This window comes from Cannabis sativa, chromosome 5 (assembly GCF_029168945.1).
Source record: "Cannabis sativa cultivar Pink pepper isolate KNU-18-1 chromosome 5, ASM2916894v1, whole genome shotgun sequence".
In the NCBI taxonomy this organism is placed as follows: domain Eukaryota; kingdom Viridiplantae; phylum Streptophyta; class Magnoliopsida; order Rosales; family Cannabaceae; genus Cannabis; species Cannabis sativa.
In genome coordinates this window covers 58,944,873-58,968,222 of record NC_083605.1, presented here as the reverse complement: position 1 = coordinate 58,968,222, position 23,350 = coordinate 58,944,873, and the positions used below count along the sequence as shown (strand labels likewise).

The following is a 23,350-nucleotide window of genomic DNA, read 5'->3' as shown; positions in this document are numbered from 1 at the left end:
GGGACTAAATTACCGTTACACCCTTCAATGTATTTTATCCTTAAAACACTTAGCTCCGTATAAATGATATTTCAGCGAAGTGAAATGAGTACTCAACCATTTATCTCTGTTTAGCCAAGCTCGAAGGATATCATCGTCTCACTTCTAAATACCTATAGAAGTTATAGCTTCCATATCTATGTTAGCGCTCCCACTCAATTATACTATCATGTTCCCAAAATGTACGTGTCACCCTGACCGAAAAGTAGGCTTAACTAACAAATCAAAGAACATGTATAATACTCTTGAGATCGAACCTAATCATATCAGGATTAAGATCATTTGATCTAGGATCAACCAGGTGATATTGAATTGAATAGATATTACGGTAAATTTTCACATATCTAATCAAAGTTCAATATCGGTCCCTTCCAATGTATACTCCATACATCCGATACTGGTAAACTTTGCCAATGCCCTGGAAAGGACATAACACTTATCCAAGGTGTAAGAATACCTATCGCTGATTATCATGCCAGTCTAAATCCAGTGAACTGACAAATCAGGAAATTAAACTTTCGAACATGTTATCAAGATTATATTCCACTATGCTGACAACACTATAATCATTAACAAATACATATGTTCTGGACTTAATATCATTTATACATTAAATAATCATGAAATAAATCATGTGAACCATGCAACATAAAATGTTATTTCTGATCTTTATTAACAAGTAAATCTAATTATATTGAAATGGGTTTTATTTAGCGCACAAAATCCAACAAAAAAATCCTATTTGCGTCTACGGTTGCAACGTCGGTTACACCAACTGAAGCAAATACTTTATATGTCACTTAAAAACTGAAGCAAAAAGCCATTTTTGTAGTAGTGAATCCACCTTGCTAATCTGATCTCTGAAACACACTAAGTAGTGAACTCCCTTTAGCTATTGATGTGTGCTTACTTCCTCCCGAAGTAAGGCTTAAACAAATCTTCTCCCAAAGATACATGCTAACTTCCTCCCGAAATGAGACTTGGAAAAGTCTTCTCCCGAAGACCCACACTTGTACAAATCTTTTCTTGAACCTATTCTATGAATAGTATGAGATCATAATAAGAAAACCAAAACCTAGTTGAACACTCTAAGATTTTACAAATGAAACACTCCTCACAAAGAAATATATGAAAATATGAGAATAGAAGAGATAAAAACATTTGGCTGCTCTCTAGGTCCTATTTATAGAACATAGCAACCCTAGAGACAGCCACAAAAATGATTTCCCAGTTGTACAAAACTTTCTTAAAAAAAATTCCTGATTTGCAACATCAGAATCGGGTTTTGCAACAATAGATCAGGACCAGAAAGGAAACTTTCCAAATGAAACTAAGATCACGAATTTGGACTTCAAACCTGCCAAATAAAGTTTATTTGATTTGTTCTAATAAAGGCGAAACCGAAATCATCCATTAGAAAAAGGGAAGTCAAGTTTCCCAAAGTTAGACGACTTTCCATAAGAGAATTCTTTTTCTTACAAGAAGTTTCCTAAACCAAAAAGAGACCAGCTCAGAAGGAATCTTTCTTAAGAAGAAAAGAGTAATTAAATGCATAAAATTAATGTAATAAAAATAATTTAAATGCTCAATAAAAATGTACATTAATTAAAAAATATTGTGACAACTAAATTGCCAAAAAAAAGACCTAATAATCTCCCCCTTTGGCACTTTAGATAATCAAAATATTTTTAATTAACAAACACCTACAAAACAAAGTTAGCGAAACAAATATAAAAGCTCCCCCTGAAAAGCACAACATTAAACCAAAATAAAAGGCTAACTTTGACCAAAGATGAACACAAACACAAATCTCAACTCCGCCTGGACAGTTGAGTAAGCAATCAAAATTAAAATCCCAAATACTCCCCCTATTTGTTTATCTATAAGGGCCAAAGACAAAAAGAAACTAAGACTTTCCAAAAATTAAGATCTGAAAAACAATCATGATCAACAATTAAACAAAATATAAAGAATAAGAAATCAAATTTTAAGAGGAAACTCATCAAAAATTTACCAAATAAAGCACATGTTGATACTTAGCAAAAGAAAGACAAATGACCAATTTTTCTTAGCTCAAAAGTCAAGTCACACGACACTCTTTTTTTTTAATTATCATTTTTTTAAAATAAAAAAAACTAAATATTATACAAAAATCAAGTTATCCTAATGCATGCATCTTTCCAATATTCATAAAAAGGACAAATAACCATGTTATGCTTTCAAAGATCATAATAATTTAGTATCTCAAATACAAACCATACTTACTAGATGCTGAGAAAAAATAGACAAGTTACATCAAATGTGAACCAATAGTTTTTTTTACTAGAGGAGACTTACAAACTTGTACACACTTGTCAGACATTAGTGTGTGCAGTGAAAATAGGATCATTGTCCTTGGCAAGATTTTTATTTTTTACATTTTTCAATTTGATCCCACAATTGGATGCTGTCACACCATACTGAAGGTAGCCCTTTTCTATGGTAGTGCATCAGCTTCATAACTCTCAATTACAAAGTTTCAACTTACTCAAAAGATGGTTTTCACACATCAGTATGGGTAGCTCTATTCCAACAAGGGGCCTGACAAGAAACTGAAACAACAATTGCTCAACTCTATACATTAATACTTTAGTTTATCCTGATCATACAATAACTTGAATCTTTTAACCCAACTTCAAAAGTATGAAGAGTACAAGACACTAAGCTAATTATCATCCAAAAACATAAACATGTTTTGTCAACAAAGAATGAAAGAAGGATAGATGCAAGATAAGAACTACTCAAAATTTTGTACAAAATGGAGAACCAAATGAAAAGAATTAAATAATGCAAATCCCCAAAGATTTTTTGAGGGAGTCAAACTGACTTGAATCTAGGGCTTTAGTAAAAATATTAGCCAATTGCTTTTCAGTATCAACATATTCTAACTGCAATGTTTGGTTGTCAACAAGTTCCCTAATAAAATGATACCTTATATTAATTTGTTTTGTACGGGAATGTTGAACAAGATTTTTAGATATATTTATTGCACAAGTATTTTCACATGAAGAATGACAAGTAAGAATAAATGTGAGAGTATAGCAATTATCAATAGATCTAAACCCTTGTAAAATGCATTGTTTATCACTGTTAAGAATAAAACAATGATCATTGTCAAAATTGACAGTAAACCCTTGATCACAAATCTGACTAATGTTAAGTAAATTAGCTTTTAGTCCTTCAATAAGCATAACATTTATCAACCTTGGTAACCCTTCAAAATTGAGAGTTCCCATACCAATGACATTTCCTGTTAAACCATTGCCAAACGTGACCTTACCACATTGCATTGGTCTGATATTCACTAAAAACTCCTTGTCGTCTGTCATATGTCTAGAACAACCACTGTCAAAATACCACATTTGAGAAGCAGCACTTTTATCAAAAAAACCAGCTTGACATTTTTCTTTTTCAATCTATTTTTGTTTCAAAGAACTATGTTTCTTTTGAAAAATTTTCAAATTACCAAAATAATTTGTTTTGCACAAATTTTGCATGGTGAAATATTTAGGTCGAATATGCCTCTTAATACCACAAAAATGACAAATTGGAACAAACTTTCTTACCTGAGATCTTGTCCTTTTTGAACTTACTAGAGACTTTGCTTCTGCAAACGATACTTTTGTAGCAGCAGATCTTAAATTTGAAGCAACAGGTAAATTCGCTGGAACACTAGATTTTACAAATTTCATTTTTCTAGAACTTTCAGTACCATTTGATCCAAGACTAGCAAAGCCTCTTTGACCTGCATTCCGAACTTCCTTAAAAATAAAAAATCCAGGGTTAAGCATTTGACTATTTTTCTTAAAATTTTTAAGTTCCTTCTTTAATAGAATAATTTCCTCATCTTTTAAACAAAAATTAGTCTCATATTCTTTAATTTTCAATTCAAGAGATTCAGTTTGATGAGACAATTGTTTATTTATTTTTGACAACGATCTATTTTCAGAAGTAACTTGTATCCACTTTTCATACATAGCTTTGTAAGACTCAGTCAATGACTCATCACAAATTTTAGATTCATCAAAATAAGAATTTTCTTTATCAATAGTATTATTCAAACGTACCAATATTTCTTTCACATGTGAATCACAAACAAACTTAGAAGAAACTTTGGTTAGTGCAACATTTTAGAAATATCTTCATCACTATCAGTTTCATCGTCACTCCATGTGACATTGAAACTTTTCTAATTCTTTTTCAATGTATTTGCACATTCAGATTGAATATGTCCAAAACCTTCACATTCTCTGCATTGAATTCTCTTCTGATTATTAGTCATTGAAGGTTTTGAAAAAGTATTACATTTGGAGAATTTTGAAAAATTCTTTTTGTCACTTATTTTTTTCATGTATTTCTGAAAATTTTTAGTCAAAACATCCATCTCATCATCTAAAATTTATTTCTCAGCAACATTAAAAGCAATACATTTACCTTTATCAGCAATGAAGCTTGGTTTGTCCTTATGCTTGATTTGTTGATTCAGTTCAAAAGTACACAAAGAACCCATTAATTCTTCCACCTTCATTGTGCTAAAATCTTTAACTTCTTCCATGGCCAAAAGTTTAGTATCAAACCTGTCTGGAAGAACTCTAACAATTTTTCTGACAAGAACATATTCATCAAGTTTTTCACCAAGAGAAAAATATTCATTAGCTATATCAAATAGCCTTTCATAAAATTTAGTTAGGGTTTCATTTTCAGACATCCTAAGATCATCAAATTTGGTCTGAAGCATAATATACCTAAAACGCTTAACATCAGATGTTCCTTCAAACTGAGTTTGAAGGATCTGCCGAGCATCCTTAACAGATTCACAAGAAGATATAAGCTTACTATAACCTTCACCTACTCCATTAAATATAGCATGTAAAACTTTGTTATTATAAGCAGACAATTTAGCATCTTCAGTAGACCATTTAAGTTCAGATTTTAATTTAGAATTACCTTCAGAATCTACCACAACAAGAGGAGACCATCCTGAAAGAACAATCCTCCATGCTTTCTCATCTTGAGACTTGATAAAAGCCCTCATTCTAACATTCCAATAAGGATAGTTAGAATCGTTGAGAAGTGGTGGGCGAATAATGGAACTTCCTTCTACAAAGGGAACTATATTGCAAAAACACAAGAAAACGATAAAAGGATTACACTCAGAGTTTAGTGTCGCGCTCTGATACCAAATGAAAAACCGAGTTTTTGCAAGTGCCAATAATTATACTAAATTTTAGTAAAAACACTGCTGTAACAGTCTGCAGCAACATAATGTTATTATGTCATTGCAGAACACAATTTTACAGAAACAAACCAGAAATAAATATCGTAGAATTTAAAAATTTGACACAAGAAAATTATACGTGGTATCAGTGTTCTTTTAAACACTACTAGTCCACGAGGCCACGCCCAGATAATAAAATCAATTAGTAAAGTATCAAAGTTTACAAAAGGAATTGACTTAAACAAATTTAGACTCCCTCTAGTGATTTACCGCAACCCTTTGTAATCCACCTTGCTAATCTGATCTCTAAAACACACCAAGTAGTGAACTCCCTTCAGCTATTGATGTGTGCTTACTTCCTCCCGAAGTAAGGCTTAAACAAATCTTCTCCCGAAGATATATGCTCACTTCCTCTTGAAATGAGACTTGGAAAAGTCTTCTCCCGAAGACCCACACTTGTACAAAGCTTCTCTTCAACCTATTCTATGAATAGTATGAGATCATAATAAGAAAACTAAAACCTAGTTGAACACTCTAGGTTTTTACAAATGAAACACTCTTCTCACAAATAAATATATGAAAATATGAGAATAGAAGAGATAAAAATATTTGGCTGCTCTCTAGGTCCTATTTATAGAACATAGCAACCCTTGAGACAGCACAAAAACGATTTTCTAGCTGTACAAAACGTTTTTAAAAAAATTCCTGATTTGTAGCATCAGAATCGGGTTTTGCAGCAGCAGATCAGGACAAGAAATAAAACTTTCCAAATTGAACCAAGATCATGAATTTGGACTTCAAACCTGCCAAATAAAGTTTATTTGATTTGTTCTAATAAAGGCAAAACCGAAATATTAGAAAAAGGGAAAGTCAAGTTTCCCAAAGTTAGACAACTTTCCATAAAAGAATTTATTCTCTTATAAGAAGTCTCCTAAACAAAAAAAACCACCTCAGAAGGAATCTTTCCTAAGAAAAAAATAATAATTAAATGCACAAATTTAATGTAATAAAAATAATTTAAATGCTCAATAAAAATGTACATTAATTTAAAAATATTGTGACAACTAAATCGTCAAAACAAAGACCAAACAATTTTTCATCATTTACTTTCTAACACATCAAATTACTGTAATATTTTTATTTAATTATTTAATGTAATTTATGATTATATTTATCATTACAAAGATCCACAATTTTTATGATTCTCATACTTTTCACAACTCAGTATCATATTTTATTTTATATTACACTCATTTGGTAAAAAAAATGAAATTATAATTATGTAGAAATATTATTATGTAGATTAATTCCCTATTTTAATTTGATTTATCTTAAATATTATTATGTAGAAAAAAATGGTTTAGCAACAAATGAAATTTAATTAACAAAATATATTGAAGGTTAACAGATCCTCTAAAGTGGTTCCGTTAGTTTTGAGAAGCAAATTTTACTAAAATAGATTTAAATGATTTGTCATAATTATATTAGTTAAACATGGGATACAAGTTTTGGACAGAAGTTCTCAATTCAGCAAGTTGCAACCAATTACCCTTCATTTGAAATATTTTGGCTCCCTTTCGGTTTAGAAGAAAAGTAGAAAAGATAGAGAGAGAAAGAGAGAGAGAGAGAGAAGATGTATTTTTGTATTGATATTTTAGTATATGTTTACAAAGAACAGAGTCCACTATATATATACAAAGGAGACCAAGTGGGGTCTATGTACACACAAAAACATAATAGAATAATAAACTAATTATATACAAAAACACTAGTTAATTATTTGTCTTAACATCCCCCCGCAAGTTCATCGGTCTTGGAAGAACGGTGAGCTTGGACCTTAGAGAAAGGAAACGTTGGGCAGCAAGAGGTTTAGTGAGAGAATCAGCAAGTTGCTTAGCTGAAGGAGTGTGACGAATAAGCAGAAACTGATTAGCAACTTTCTCACACACAAAGTGAAAATCTAACTCAACATGTTTGATCCGAGAGTGAAGGACAGGGTTGGAGCCGAGATAAGTAGCCCCAAGGTTATCACATAGCAGAACTGGAGCAGAAGGTAAAGGAAAGTGCAGGTCCTGAAATAGAGAGCGAAGCCATAACAGTTTAGCAGTGCCATTGGCGAGACTACGATATTCGGATTCACTGCTAGAGCGAGAAACTACTCGTTTTTTACTCGAAGACCAAGAAATAAGATTAACACCATGAAAGATACAAAAGGCACTGGTACTACGGCGATCATCGGGGCATGAAGCCCAATCTGCATCGGTGTAACATAACAAAGTAGGATCATGAGAGGGTTGGTAGAACAAACCGTAATCAATCGAACCAGCCAAGTAGCGAAAAATGCGTTTAACGGCTTGCCAATGAGAGTCTGTGGGAGAATGCATGAATTGACAAGTTTTGTTCACACTAAAGGCAATGTCAGGACGTGTCAACGTACAATACTGCAAAGCACCCACTATAGAACGGTATTGAGTGCCATCAGCCAAAGGAACACCAGAATGCATCGGAAGAACACTAGTAGAAGACATGGGAGTAGGCATTGGGGAAGAATCAGACATTGAAGCATGAGATAGCAAGTCCAAGATATACTTGGACTGACTGAGATGCAAACCTGTACAGTTGCGATGGACCTCAATACCGAGAAAATAATGCAGCGGACCAAGGTCTTTGATGGCAAACTCAGCTGCCAAACCAGTGATAAACTGATTGATGTGAGCATCATTAGGACCAGCGACAATAATATCATTGGCGTAGACAAGAACCACAATAAAACAACCAGGGATGGACAAGACAAACATGCTGGAATCAGATTTGGAGGCAAGAAAACCTTTGTGCAGCAGAGAAGCACTCAACTTAGTGAACCAGGCACGGGGAGACTGTTTCAGTGTTGGGTTTTATGCCCTAAATAAAACTCAAATTCAATGTAATCCGTATTATTCAATATCAATAAAGAAACAGAAGTATTATTCATTCATTTGTGTATGTTTTGGTTCACCTTATCAATTATTTATCTATTTGATTTATAAATTCATCCAAACCCTTTTCACATACTTGTTCTTGTTTATTGTGTTGTCAGCACAGTGGAAAATAAACATGACTATGTGATTAAAGATTCCTAGATTTATCAGAACAATGGGTTTTACTGATATGACAATCTACAACAGAGTTTACTTGCATTTGGAGAAATGCTATGTTTTTTCCAGAGCATTGGTTAAAGTAAAGCTTGGGTTGGATGCATGGAGTATGCATCGGAAGGGACCGATATTGAACTTTGACATAGATTTATTAAGCTTACCGTAATATCTATTCAATTCAATATCACCTACTTGATCCTAGATCAAATGATCTTAATCCTGATATGATTAGGTTCAATCTCAAGAGTGTTATTCGTGTTCTTTGATTTGTTAGTTAAGCCTACTTTTGGGTCAGGGTGATTCGTACATTTTAGGAACACGGTAGTGCAATTGAGTAGGAGCGCTAACATAAATATGGAATCTATAGCTTCTATCTGGCGAATAGAAAGTAAAAGATGATTTCCTTCGAGCTTAACCAAACGAAAATAAATGGTGGAGTACTCATTTCACTTAGCTGAAATATCATTTATACGGGGTTAAGTGTTTTAAGGATAAAATACATTGTAGGGTGTTACGGTAATTTGATCCCTTTTACAGTGTAGATCATCTATATAGAGGATCATTGATCAAATTAGGATTATAACAATGGATAATTAATAGCGTGTCTATATGGTGGAACATATAGAGCGTTCTATATAGTTGAGAGTGCAATTCTAAGTACTATGCGTGGATTCAACGAAGAATTAATAAGTCAGGGAATTTAAGAGGTAAATTCTTGATCTTCTTATTGGAAGCTCGGATATATAGGCCCATGGTCCCCACACTAGTTGAGACAATACTACTTGTAAGACTCATTTAATTGGTTTTGATTAATCAATTATAATTCTCAAATTAGACTATGTCTAATTGTGAATTTATCACTAAGCAAGGGCAAAACTGTAAAGAAAGAGTTTCTAGGGTATATTTGTTAATTAAGAGACTTTGGTTGGTCTAATTAATAAATATAATAAATGACAACATTATTTAATGATTAAATATAGTTATCAAATAATTGTAATTGGCATTTAAATGGTTGAATTTGAAAATTGGCGTTTTTGAGAAAATGGGATGCATAAATGATAAAACAGCAAAATTGCAAAAGTGAGGCCCATATCCACAAGCCATGGCCGGCCACTTATATAGGTTTTATCATTTAATATTTTCATTATTTTAATGCCAAATAATTCAAACCTAACCCTATGTGGCATACTATAAATAGATAGTGATGGCTTCAGGAAACATAATATGCATCTTATTCCTTTCAAAGAAAAACCTGAGCCATCTTTCTAAACCTAGCTGCCACCTCTCTTTCCTTCTTCTTCTTTGTTTGTTTCGAACCCCTTAGTGATAGAGTAGTGCCCACACACAACAAGTGGTACCTCAATCATGGTGTGGAAGATCGTGAAGAATCCAGATTCAACAAGAAGGACATTCGGGCTCAGATCTTGATAATACTCTGGGACAAAAAGGATACAAGGGTTAGAGATCTGAGTGGAAGCAGACATATTATTCCGCTGCACCCAATGTAAGGTTTCTCATACTTTATATGTGTTTACTTATAATCGTTTTAGAAGTTCATATTTAGGATGTTAATCAACATACTTGTGAGTAGATCTAAGATCCTGGTAAAATAATTCCAACATTCAGCCCATACAACGATTTGTCTAGTTTACACAAAATCAGGTTGTGAAGAATCAATGAAACCCGGTGGTTGAGACATGTACACATCTTCGGACAAATAACCATGTAAAAAGGCATTTTGCACATCCAATTGTCGAAGACACCAATAATTTTGGACAGCCAAGGAAAGTACCACACGAATTGTAGTAGTCTTCACAACGGGACTGAAAGTCTCAAAATAATCAAGACCCTCAATTTGGCTATAGCCTTTAGCCACCAAACGAGCCTTGTAACGATCAATATCACCATTAGTTAGTAGTTTTAACTTGTACACCCACTTGCAACCAATAACACGAGAAGCACAAGAGCGGGGAACTAGGTGCCAGGGTTTATTACGACGTAAAGCAACCATCTCAGTTTGCATAGCTTGCAACCAATGAGAACTCTTGGCTGCCTCCTTGAAGGAGGAGGGCTCGATAGGGGTTCCTGCATAAATAATCAACAGCAAACGTGGTTTGCGAATCCCAGCTTTGGATCGCGTAACCATGGGGTGATCATTAGTAGTTAATGGGGCAATAGACTCAAAATTATCATTTAAATAAGCCACTAGTGGAACCTCGGGAAAATTAGAAGTAGGAGGATTAGGGATACTAAGAGAAGGGGGGGTAGCAGAGGACGAGGAAGGAAAAGAAAGTGGAGAAGGGGAAGCTGAAGCAAGAGGAGTGAGAGACACAGGAGGAGAGGAAACAGGAAAAGAAGGAATGGAGGGACATGGAATGAGAATAAGAGGAGATGAAAAAGAAGTAGGAGAAGAGGCAGAACAAAAAGGAAAGGAATGTTCATTGAAGACCACATGGCGAGAGACATAGACTCGACCAGTTTCACGATGAAGGCACATATACCCTTTGTGTCTTGAGCTATAACCAATGAAAACACATTCAAGATTGTAACTTGTTTTGGTTATAGGGTCGTAGAAAAGGAAAGGCAGCACACCCAAAAACTCGAAGATTGGAATACAAGGGCAACTTGCCATACAAAGTAAAGTATGGCGAGGCATTGGAAAGTACAACAGTGGGCAACTTGTTAATTAAGAACACAGCAGTATGAAAGGCATAATTCTAAAAAGAAAGGGGCAAGGAGGAGTGAGCAAGCATAGCAAGGCCAAGTTCGACAACATGTCGATGTTTACACTCAACACCACCATTTTAAGCCGATGTATGAGGGCAAGCCAAACGATGAGTAATACCAAGAGAGTGAAGTAATGTGGACAAAGGGCGAAATTCACCACCCCAATCAGATTGAACCGATTTAATTTTGCCAAAAAATTGAGTATCAATCATTTTATGAAAGTGGAGAAAACTATTATATGCCTCATCTTTGGAATGCAAGGGGTAATACCAACAAAATCGAGTGTGATCATCAACAATCAATAAAAAATAATTGTAACCATTAATAGAAGTAAGTGGGGAAGAACCCCATAAATCCATATGTATTAAATCAAAAGGAGCAGCAGCTCGTGAGTTTGACAGCGAAAAAGGTAAATGATGGCTCTTGGCCATTTGATAAGAAGAGCAAAATAAAGGAGAAACAGGTTTGCGCATGGCAATATTACATAAATCAAGGACACGATTAACAACAGGAAAAGCTGGATGTCCCAAGCGTTGATGCCAAGTCGCCAAGTCAGAGGTATGTGTAAGAAATAACTGAGGAGATGAAACTGGAGTGTGAGAAGCAGGAAGGGAAGAATGAGTAGTAACCCGATAGAGACCACGATCAAGCAGTCCCTGGAGAAGAATTTTCTGGCTAACTCGATCCTTCACAACAAAAAAATCAGGATGAAATTCGACATATGCAGAATTATCACGACATAATTTGGTATTACTGATGAGACTATGAGAAAGAGAAGGAGCATGAAGAATATTAGACAACTGAATAGAGGAAACATTAGTAGTTAATTTAGAATGACCAACATGAGTAATAGGAATTTGCTTACCATTACCTACCGTAACCTGTTCAGAACCTGTGTACGGAGCAGCCAAATCCATGAGATTATAGTCAGGGGTGAAGTGATGAGTAGCCCCAGAGTCCATAAGCCACTGGTTAGGATTAAGAGGAGGGGTAGTAGAAGTTGAATAGGTTGTGGGAAGAGTATAGAAGGCAGAAGAAGGAAGGAAGGTATTCAAATTAGTAGGAGGGGATGGTTGATAAGAGAAATTAGCTCTGTGGTAACAAGAGAGAGCAGTATGACCCAACTTACCGCAGATCTGACACTGTGGGCGTGGAGAAGCAGAGGAAGAAGAAGATTGCCAGGGTCGTAGAAAAGCAGGTGGTTTGCCAAGGACACTAAGAGAAGGTACATGGGATTGAGGAGAATATGGAGGGGGTAAGTAGGAGAAGGAGGTTTTGGGGAATAGAAAGGGCGTTTAGGACGATTTGTATGAGTGAGATTACAAACCACCAAGTAGAGCAATAATATGGTCATTGCGGGAAACAGGCTCACCTATAGCAGTGAGACCATTACAAATCGTCTTCAATTTCTAGATATAAGCAATGATAGTGAGATTGTTCTTTTTCAATGTCTGGAGAGAAGTGCGCAAATCACTCAGATTGGACAAGGAGATGGCCTCAAAATATTCAGAGAAGGAGTTTCAGATCTCAGAAGCAGTGTTGAAGGAGACGATGTGGGCGAGCATATCTTCAGAGAGAGAGGCATAGATCCATGACATCAGGAGGCGATTGTATCGCTGCCAAGAAACATAAGTAGGATTGAGAGAACTGTTGAGGGGAGGATCAAGAAATCGATCTGGTGCAGGAAGAGTTCCGTCTAGATAAGCTTCGAGACCTTGTGCGATAACAACATTGAGGATCTGGTTTTTCCAGATCATGTAGTTGTTGTTATCGAGCTTCACAGTAAGAGATTGATTGAGAGAAAGAAAATTAAAGGAAGGGGTATTTGAGGAAGAAGAAGAAGCAGAGAGGTGAGGTGGGATTGTCGGTTGAGGAGTGACCATACCAGACTGTGGGGTAGTGTCTGATGCCATGGCAGGAGCGTTAAAGGCTTTGATACCAAGAAGAAAATTAGAAAAGATAGAGAGAGAGAGAGAGAAGATGTATTTTTGTATTTATATTTTAGTATATGTTTACAAAGGACAGAGTCCACTATATATATACAAAGGAGACTAAGGGTCAGTTTGGCACAGCTGTGCTGTGGGAAAAAACAACTGTAGTTGTGCTGTGAGAAAAAACAGCTGTAACTGTGCTGTGAGAAAAAGCTACTGAGTGTTTGGTAAATATAATTTTAAAACAGCTGTGAGTTGAAAAAGTTGTATATAAGTGTTTGGTAAGCTAAATGATTAAATAGCTGTTAAATATATAATTACTAAAATAGGTATGACATTTGTTATCTAATTTATTTAAATAATTTATACATATTAATATATTTATAAATATTATTTATTATATTATAAATTACGATAATTTTTTTCTTATAATATTTAATTCTTTTAAATATTTATATAATAAAATAATAAATTAGACTTTTACTAATAATAATAATAATAATAATAATAATAATAATAAGATCACTGTTAAGTAGTTTTTGATAAGAGAAGAGTTTTTTTTTAATTAGTAAATGAGGAATTTTAAAATTAGATGAGGGCAATTGGGTCAAGTGAAAAATTTATTAAACTAAAATTGTAGCTTCCCTTAAAAGCTAAAATCTCAAAGGTAGAGTGGGCCAACTTTTCTTAAAAGCTATAAATTTCACTTAAATTTTTGAAAAAGTTATTTTTTAAATTTTACCAGATACACTCATAACTTTTTCTAAAAGTGATATTAGTTTTTTAAAAAGCTTCCTCAAACAGGGCCCAAGTGGGGTCTATGTACACACAAAAAACATAATAGAATAATAAACTAATGGAAAATTCTACAATGTACTCCCTTAAAATGGATATATTGATACACCCCTATCTGTTTTAGCATCCGAAATAATTTTTTGGTCAAATTTTTTCTCATAGTCATGTATGTTATAGTTATTTAAGACATCCTGCAAAATTTTAAGAAATTCGAACAAATTTAATACGCCGAAAACTACATTGAAACAGTGTGTTGCATGCGTGACTAATTTATTTTATACGCGTGTAAAATAGACTGTTTGAACATTATTTTCTATATTGTAAATTATTCCGAATTTTTCAAAATTTTGTAGGATATCTTAAATAGATATAACGTATATGAATATGAAAAAAAATTACACTAAAAAATTCATATATCCATTTTAAGAGTACATTGTAAAATCACCGTAAACTAATTATATACAGAAACACTAGTTAATTATTTGTCTTAACAGGTTTTGAGTGAAATTTTTTTAAAAGCGCGCGCAGTAGAACAAACTGGAGAAGAGGAAGGAAAGAGTTTTCAGAAATGGAGGACAAAACATGTGAAGCTCCTCCGAAATTTGAAGGATTTCCGTACAAACCATACTCAATCCAGATTGATTTCATGAACGCCCTTTATCACTCCCTCAACAATGGCGGTGTTTCCATGCTCGAAAGCCCCACTGGTAAATGCACTCTCAATTGCTTGTCTTGTTTACTAGGTTAGATTGGATTTCTATGTTATTCTTGCGGAAGTGATATAAGTTTGGAGTTGAATTTCATTCTTTTTCTTTTCCTACATTTATTTGAGTATTTTTTTTTTTCAAAATTAGGAACGGGGAAAACTTTAAGCTTGATTTGTAGTGCACTGCAATGGGTGATTGATAAGAAGCAACAACAGAATTCTGAGAAAAGAGTTGAATCTGATCAGCATTGTGGGAAGAATGGCTCGGATGATGAGCCTGATTGGATGAGAAATTTTGTAGTAAACAAAGACAATCAGGGCGAAGACAAGAAGATAAAGAAGAGTAAAACTCGGTTGAGAATAGGGAAAAGCAATTTCGGAAGGAACCACCAAGCAAGTTGTAGAGATTTGTTGAGTGGGGATGTGGAGAAAGATTGTTCTAACAAGAAAGAGGGAAATAATGTTTCAAACAGTGCAATGGAGTTGAGTGATGAGGAATTTTTGCTGGAGGATTATGAAAGCGAGGAAGAAGATCTTGGTGACGGAAAGCCAAAGAGGAAAACTTTGGGTGTTTCTCTTAGTTCATCTAGTGAGGAGGAGGGTGAAGATGGTTCCGATGGGGAGGATTATGAGCAAGAAGATAAGCTGAAGGTTTATTTTTGTAGCCGGACTCATTCACAACTCTCACAATTTATAAAAGAGTTAAGGAAGACAGTGTTCACTGATGAGATGAATGTGGTTTGTTTGGGCTCTAGAAAGAACTTCTGCATTAATGAAGGTATGGGAATGAATCATGGCTTCTGTAAATTGAAGTTTCCACGTAGTTATATTGTTTAGCGTAACATGTTATGTTTCAGAGGTTTTGAAGCTTGGAAACTCTACTCGGATTAATGAAAGGTGCTTGGAACTTCAAAAGAAGAAAAATGATAAAGTCTCCAAAATGAAGGTAATAAGTGTTGTCTTTTCTAGTTTTCATTATTAGGATTCATGATCCTAATTTGATCTAAGGTTTTGAGTCTGCTAAGCTTTCAAAATATATCCACTCACTTGTTCATCACTGAAACTTTTGGACATTGTTTGTATCACAACCACAAACTTTATATTTGATATAATCTTAAAGTTTTCAAAAGTGATATTGGTCTTTATACTGCAGTGCATAACGAGAACACAATTTGATATGAACAGTTATTTAATATTTTTATAGGTTTTTAAATGTTGTCCCTTTTCTTTTTTAGTATGAGGTTCTTAGCCAATATACTGCCATTTATTATTATCTTTTCCTACAAGCATAATTCACACATTTTGTTTGGAGTAGCAACGATATCTACTCTTTTTTTTTCATGGACAATGTATGTCTTCCTCACTTAGGCAGTGTTGATTTGTAGAACTCAGGAGCAGGGGGGAGAATAAGAAGAACTAAGGCGTCTTCTGGATGCCCGATGCTAAGGAAATATAAACTACAAAAGCAATTTAGGAATGAGATAACTCAACAAGGTGCAATGGATATTGAAGATCTTGTTCACCTTGGTAGAAGCATGAAGACTTGTCCATATTATGGTTCTCGAAGCCTAGTCCCTGCAGCAGATCTTATTGTACTACCTTATCAATCTCTTTTATCAAAATCATCTCGTGAATCTCTTGGCCTGAATTTGAAGAATAACATTGTTATCGTGGATGAGGCTCATAATTTAGCTGATTCCCTCATCAGCATGTATGACTCAAAAGTCACTTTGCCACAGGTAAACCAATTATTAATGTGATCCAACTAAACTTGGAGGCTGGTTCGCAATAATTTATCAACCCAATGAATGGACAACCTAAATATACTAGAAAATATATGGTCTTTGACTTATCTGACTTCTAGGATTGAAAACGTTTCACCGATAAATTAATCTACTTTGACTTTTTGATTCTTCTGGTTTCATTACAGTTGGAGAATGTGCAACACCACTTAAAGAAGTACTTTGAAAGATTTCACAATCTTTTGGGACCTGGGAATCGAAGATATATTCAAACTCTAATAGTCATTTGCCGGGTTTTTCTCCAAACTCTGCACAATGTGGATGATGCAAGTTATACAGATTCATCACAAAATATTCCTAAGGCATCTGAAGCAAATCTTTCTTCTTATTCATCGATGGCCATTAATGATTTTTTATTTTCTGTTAACATAGATAATATTAACTTGATCAAGTTGCATCAGTACTTAAAGGAAAGCAATATTATGCACAAGGTGAATCCTTCTTGTGATCATTCTTTTATTACTATTTGTGCTACTATCTCATTCTACATTTCTGCTCCTGCATTCTTTTAGATTGTCATGTGCTCAGTTTTCTAGGTCAGTGCATATGGAGATCGAGTATCTAGCCTGCAAAATAGTTTGGCACCTAAAGGGACTGTTGGATATTGTGATGATGGAAGCACTCTGTCCAGTTTCAGGGCATTAGCTGATATGCTGCTATCCCTGACAAACAAGGATGGTGATGGAAGGATTATCGTATCAAGGGAAAGGCCAGCATGCTCCCAACAAGGAGGGTATTTAAAATATGTCATGCTTACTGGGGAAAAGATTTTCTCTGAGGTTTGTTACATAATTCCTGGATTTAGTAAATTAAATTCTGCTCCCAATTGTAACGTTAACTCTGAATTTTATGTAGATTTTGGATCAAGCACACGCTGTGATTCTGGCTGGGGGAACTCTGCAACCTATAGAAGAAACAAGGGAGCGACTTTTCCCATCATTGTCGCCTGAGAAATTTCAGTTTTTCTCATGTAGTCACATTGTCCCTCCAGAGAGCATTTTGCCAGTTGCTGTTTCTCGTGGCCCTTCTGGTCAGTCTTTTGATTTTAGCTACAACTCCAGAAGCTCCTCTAAAATGGTGAGTACATGACACCATATCTTTTGTTATACTATTAAAACACATATTTGTCTTATACACAATCAATCATTCTCTTAATTTATTTGGTGAAATACGTCCCATGTGCGTGTGTATCTATATATTTTTATCTATATAATAATGTTACTGGGTTCAAGTTCACTTGATAGATTAGTATTAGCAAATATTGTCATAAAGCTAACGGAATGACATGACTAATACGCTGTTGGAGTTTGAATTTAAAGATACAGGAGCTTGGGCTTTTGCTTTGCAATTTGACGTCGGTGGTTCCTGAAGGAATTGTTGTGTTCTTCTCCTCATTTGATTACGAAGGACTGGTTTACGGTGCCTGGAAGGCTTCGGGCATCCTTGAGCGGATTTTGAAGAAAAAGCGGGTATTTAGAGAACCTAGAAAAAATACAGAGGTGGAATCTGTTCTCATGGAATACAAGGAAACAATTGATACATTATCAACTGGGAGTCTGAAAGATAATCCAACTCAAACTGGTGCAATACTTTTTGCTGTTGTTGGTGGTAAGATATCAGAAGGAATCAACTTAAGTGATGGCATGGGTCGATGTGTAGTCATGGTTGGACTTCCCTACCCTAGTCCATCAGATTTTGAGTTGATGGAGAGGGTGAAGTTTATTGAAGGACTGGGTAATACAAATTCCGTGAAAGCTTCAGATATTTTGGTCAGTGATGAAAACAACATTAGTGGAGATGTAAAGGCTGGGTTTGACATTCTCAGAAGTTGCAGGCGCAGAGGAAAAGATTACTACGAGAATCTTTGCATGAAAGCTGTAAATCAGTCAATTGGTACGTGCTTCATTAATTATTTTATGCTAAATTTCAATGCCAGAAACTATGACAAAACTGAAGATATTGGAACCTGGAAAATCTTATATTTGGCTAGTACTAAGCAGTTGTCTTTCTCTGCCTGTTCCCCTCTCTTTCAAATTTTATACTTGTAACCCGACCTGATGCCTAAGACCATACGTGATTATGCATGCAATGATCATGTTTTATTCTCGAGTTTTGGTGTGCCCTGTGAGTCACGAATGTCCTTTCTTACAAACCAAACTTGTGACCTGTTGTTGGACTGTTCTAATGCTAGAGTAGACTAGTTTGCGGTGAGAGAATCAAGAAGTTACTTTATGGATGTATGGCCATACATTGCCTGCATCTGCCTATGTTTTTTATAGGTAAAAAATTACATTTAATCATGTGGGCATTTTTTATTGTTTGTTTCAGGTAGAGCAATTCGACATATAAATGATTATGCAGCCATTTTGCTGGTTGATACGCGGTATGCATACACATCCGATTCCTCGAAAAGAAGCTTTTCACACCCAACTAGCAAGCTCCCTGAATGGATAAAGGGTCGTCTGGTTTCATCAGATAATTATGGTGACGTCCATCGGATGCTGCATCAGTTCTTCAAATTTAACAAGAATCATGTTAGACCTTAGTTTATAGCTATAATGGTAGATAATAACATGCCTTGATCGAGTAATTCAATATCAACTTCGCTGTTCATCATCCCGTGAGTGCCAACATGAGGTCTAATCATTTTTGTATAAAATAGACTTAAAAAGTGTTAATTTTCTATAACGTCACATTTGTGTGTAAAGTTATAGGGTTAGTTTATCGAATAAACTAGGTAACAATATCGCATTTCGAGCATTTCGAGCAACTGTTCAAATATTTATATATATTTATTTTTCAGAGATATTATATATTATTTAGATTTTATGGAGTTATATCTTTTATTAATTTTATTAACTTATTCTATAATGATGTTTGTGGTAGTCATAATAAATTTTTTAAATATTTTTATATACTTTCTGAATAACTTACCGTGTTCAAGTTATGGTTCAAATAATTTGTTGCACAAAAGGTGGAAAAATAATTGTATTGAATCCTAATTTTCAACACTAAATTATCTAAAATTTCTAAAATATATAGTAGAAATGTGCTATAATTACAATTAATATCATTGTAAAGAATCTAAAATATATATATTTAAATACCTCAATTAAGGTCGCATTTGTGACATTTTTCATTAGCGAATATATTTAAGTATATGTGTATGTGTGAGTTTCATTCTATTTTTTAATTTATGCTATAAAATTTAAGAATTTAAATTGCATTACAATAAACACATGTTAAGTATTTCTTTTTATTTTTGAAAAAGTCTATTATTATTAATGAATAGAATCGAAAACAATAACAGAATAGATTGGAGAAAGGATTTCCCCCAACCAGGAACAATCATTATCCAATCGAAGAGAAAATTTAGTTAAGCCATGAGCAGCTTTATTAGTTTCTCGCTTAACATGAGAAACAATTACTCTAGGAAAATAGGATAATAAAAGAGAAATATCATCTATCAAATCACGGAAATGAGATACACAACTAGTAGAAGAAAGTTTGTTAATAGTATTAGCCACTATGAGGGAGTCCGTTTCAATGGAGTGGATAGCCAACCGGTTTGAAAGAGCCCATTTAAAATTGTAAATAATGGAATTAGCTTCCATCTCTTTTGTAGAATAGCAGCCACGTAATGGTTTCGAAAAAGCCACAATAACATCTCCAAAATAATCTCGAATTACTGCTCCTACGTCAATAACTGATCCTTTCGCATCATACGTAGCATCTACATTCAATTTGTGAAAACCATATGCAGGAGGAAGCTATTTGACCCGAGGTGTAGTGTTGATATCAACCGAGTTTGGAGAAACTGATTTGGAGCACAAGTGTGTATCCGCTGAAGCAGCCGTAGGTAGTACTTTAGCAGTATAAAATTGCTCGAGGTAAACATCTGGAAAGGAACAAATAATACGAGGTAGTTTGGGTTTAGTGCCATGTAATTCCTTGTTTCTTTCCGTCCATATGCACCACATTAGGCAAAGGATTTTCTCCAAGTCTGAATCTTTATAAGCTGCTGCTAAAGTAGAGTATATATCATGGCCATTGAGGTTGTTGATTTTAGGAGAAAATACCTGAAATTGAGTTTGATTCCAAATTGCTCTTGCTCTAGTACACCGAAATAAGGCATGTCCTACCGATTCCCAAACCCCATCACACAAGGTGCATGTTGTAAAATAGGAGATTTTCCTGTGCATAAGATTTACAGCAGTTGGAATGGCATCATTGATGACTCTCCACTCAAAGATTTTGATCTTTTTTAGGTAAATTAAGAGACCAAAATCTATCCCACCATTTGCGAGGAGAATTTGAAGATGAAGAAGTATCTTTCCTTTCCAAGCTTTCAGCTAAGTGATAACCGAATTTGACATTGTAAACCCCTGAGTCAGAATGGTACCAAAATAGTTTATCCTCTCTAGGATAATAACTAAGAGAAATAGCAAGAATCCTATACACATCGATCTGACCAAAATGACTCTTTAAAAGACTTATATGCCATTGTCTGTTGATTAAGGCTCAAATTTGTACATTTTAAGCCTTTATTTATGCATAGATAATTAATATGAATTAAGTATTCTATGGTTTTAATAATAAATTTATTTTAGATGGAAATATTTTATTTACTTTAATTTTTTGTGTTATTTTTCAGATTTAAGCAAAGTGGTATACATAAAAATTAAATGAGAAGTTCAAGATACAACAATTACAAGATAACTTCCAATCCAACTCTGACAATTTCTCCAATTTATGCAAGCATAATGACTTTGACGTGGGCCACGTTCATCAGCTGCTCAACACCAATTTCTCACATTTTTGAGCTATCTCTCCCACTTATTTGTACACGATTTTATACGCATTGAGAGCAAATTGGCACTATAAATAGGACCCAATTCTAATGTAAAAGGCATCAGATTTTAGAGTAGAGAAATATATTTTCTCATCTTGTTCTCTCTTATTTCTATTTTATTTTACTTATTTTAGTGACAAAAATGAGTGAACTATTTTAGAAATATTGGTGAGGTTAGAGTGTAGCTTTTGTATTCCTTATTTCTACTATTAATATTGATTCTTTTGTGCTTCATCTCCATATCTCATTTATTAAATTGTACTTCATCTTCTAATTTTTCTTCCAAATTTAATAGTATCTTTTATATAAGTTCAGTCATGCTTTTCTTATGTAAGTTAGGCTATTAATTATTTTGGTATATTTATTATATTGTATGTCGTTTACTGCATTCTGCCAACAATGGTATTTTGTCGATTTATGATATATAATATGATATGCTGTTAAGTTAGAGGTGAGATTCAATTTATTTAAGATTATTTAATTTGTGCTCATAATATATATCTTCCAGTTATAATTAATGGTTTATGTTGACCGAGGTTTTCGGCAACCAATGAAATAATAATAATTTAGAGAGCTGTAAGAAATTAAGAGAGAGATTTTTTACGTGATTGGGGCGTTAATGAGCCTTAGTCCACGAGTCTGTGTATTTATGATAGTATTTAATACAGAGAATGTTCTTGGTGAGTTTTTACTCTTCTAGCTCTTATGCAACCCATAATTCTCGACCCCTCTTTATTGAGCTTTGGGGGGTATTTATAGTATTTTTGTGGGGTGATCCCTAGAATTAAGGTACATGCATTTCTGTAACTATCAGTAAAGCCACACATTCCCAATGAATTTATCATAGGTAATGCATGGTCTAATCCCTAGGTTCTGTAGGGATTTTATGAGGGTAGTCCTTAATCCCTTTTGATTGATGTGATTCCTCACAGAGTAGCCGTCACTAGACTTTATTGATCATAGCCTGGTAGGTACATATTGGGGGTTGTGTCGTCAGACTTTATTGCGTGTGGCAGTTCCAATACGCCTCCTCCCATGCGGCATTAAATGCGAGATGACTGTTCAGATGGCATCTGACACCACCCGGAGATGCTTTGTTGCCATCTTGCCCTCCGGGAGTATATGAGACTTACATGCCTTCTCCGGGAGGCATGTCTAAGATAATCCTTTGCTTTAAGAAGACTTAGCTGTTTCATTTAAATGCTAATCCTTTCCCATCCACGTGTCATCATCCGGTTGGTCTACGTATTTTGGGCAAAATCAGGGGCAACATTTACCCCCCAAGCCTTGTTTAAGTATGAAGTGAACAAGGCTTGCTTAGATGCCTCCAGTTGCCTCCTCGGTTTCCTAGCACGTGCTTTGGGCGCGTGATGGTGTATTTAATGACCATCATTACTGCAGCGATTCACTTTTTGCAGGCGTCGATTCGTTTCTTGTCCATTTATTGATACGGCGCATTAATGGGTGTCAGACGGATATTCAAGCGTTTCTACCGCCTTGATGACGATTCAATCCAACCGTTGGATCTACTGAATGCAAATCGATTGCTTTCCCAGCCGTTCGATGGTAGCTGATCACAGCTGTTTCACACATGCCTTGGCCTATAAAAGCCAACCTTCTTGCTTCATTTGGTTACTTTCAGCATTTCACCAAATTTTCCTAAGTTTTCCAGAGAGAAAAGAAACCCTCAAACACCATAGATTTCTTACTTATCTTCCTTCGTCGTTGCCAATCAACTTTCTACCAGCGATCAACACCAACACCCAGTTCCCAAGCTTTATGTAAGTTCTTCGCATCTTGTACTCTATTTTATTTGTTGTTTACATAGCATGCTTTACTGTTCATCTGCTTTTTCTGGGTTGAATGCTGAGTTTCTGGGAATTTCTGTTTTGAGTTTCTGTACAACGCGTTACATTCCTCCTTTTTTGTGCTTGAATTACTTCTTTTCATTGTATTTTTGTCGAGGACCCATCTTTTTCTCGCGTAGTGACACTTTGGGGTATAAAGTAGACTTTGTCTGCTCGATTTTTTTTTACCCCTTTTTCCTTTTCTCTTTGCTTATTCGTAATGTCACTATCTGTGGGATTCTTGCACCCGACTCTTGCCA

General features: G+C 34.7%; 2 protein-coding genes across 3 annotated transcripts; one reads left to right on the top strand and one right to left on the bottom strand.

Annotated features, from left to right (window-relative positions):
- Positions 1-14,370: 14,370 nt before the first annotated feature.
- Positions 14,371-19,246, top strand: LOC115713311 (uncharacterized). Of its 2 annotated transcripts, none has more exons than XM_030641794.2 (9): positions 14,371-14,590; positions 14,738-15,367; positions 15,447-15,535; positions 15,975-16,328; positions 16,520-16,822; positions 16,928-17,170; positions 17,247-17,468; positions 17,711-18,284; positions 18,720-19,246. In XM_030641794.2, exons 1-9 carry the CDS (start codon positions 14,452-14,454, stop codon positions 18,935-18,937), a joined length of 2,772 nt encoding a protein of 923 aa, XP_030497654.2. In that variant the 5' UTR covers positions 14,371-14,451; the 3' UTR covers positions 18,938-19,246. The 2 variants fall into 2 exon arrangements, with proteins under 2 accessions (XP_030497654.2, XP_060971781.1); XM_061115798.1 differs by having other exon boundaries at positions 14,371-14,626.
- A 426-nt stretch (positions 19,247-19,672) lies between these two features.
- Positions 19,673-22,836, bottom strand: LOC115723351 (uncharacterized). The gene is made up of 4 exons (XM_030652798.2): positions 22,762-22,836; positions 20,674-20,858; positions 20,258-20,585; positions 19,673-20,161 (listed from the first exon to the last, which is right to left on the bottom strand). Exons 1-4 carry the CDS (start codon positions 22,834-22,836, stop codon positions 19,673-19,675), a joined length of 1,077 nt encoding a protein of 358 aa, XP_030508658.2.
- Between the last annotated feature and the right edge of the window lie 514 nt (positions 22,837-23,350).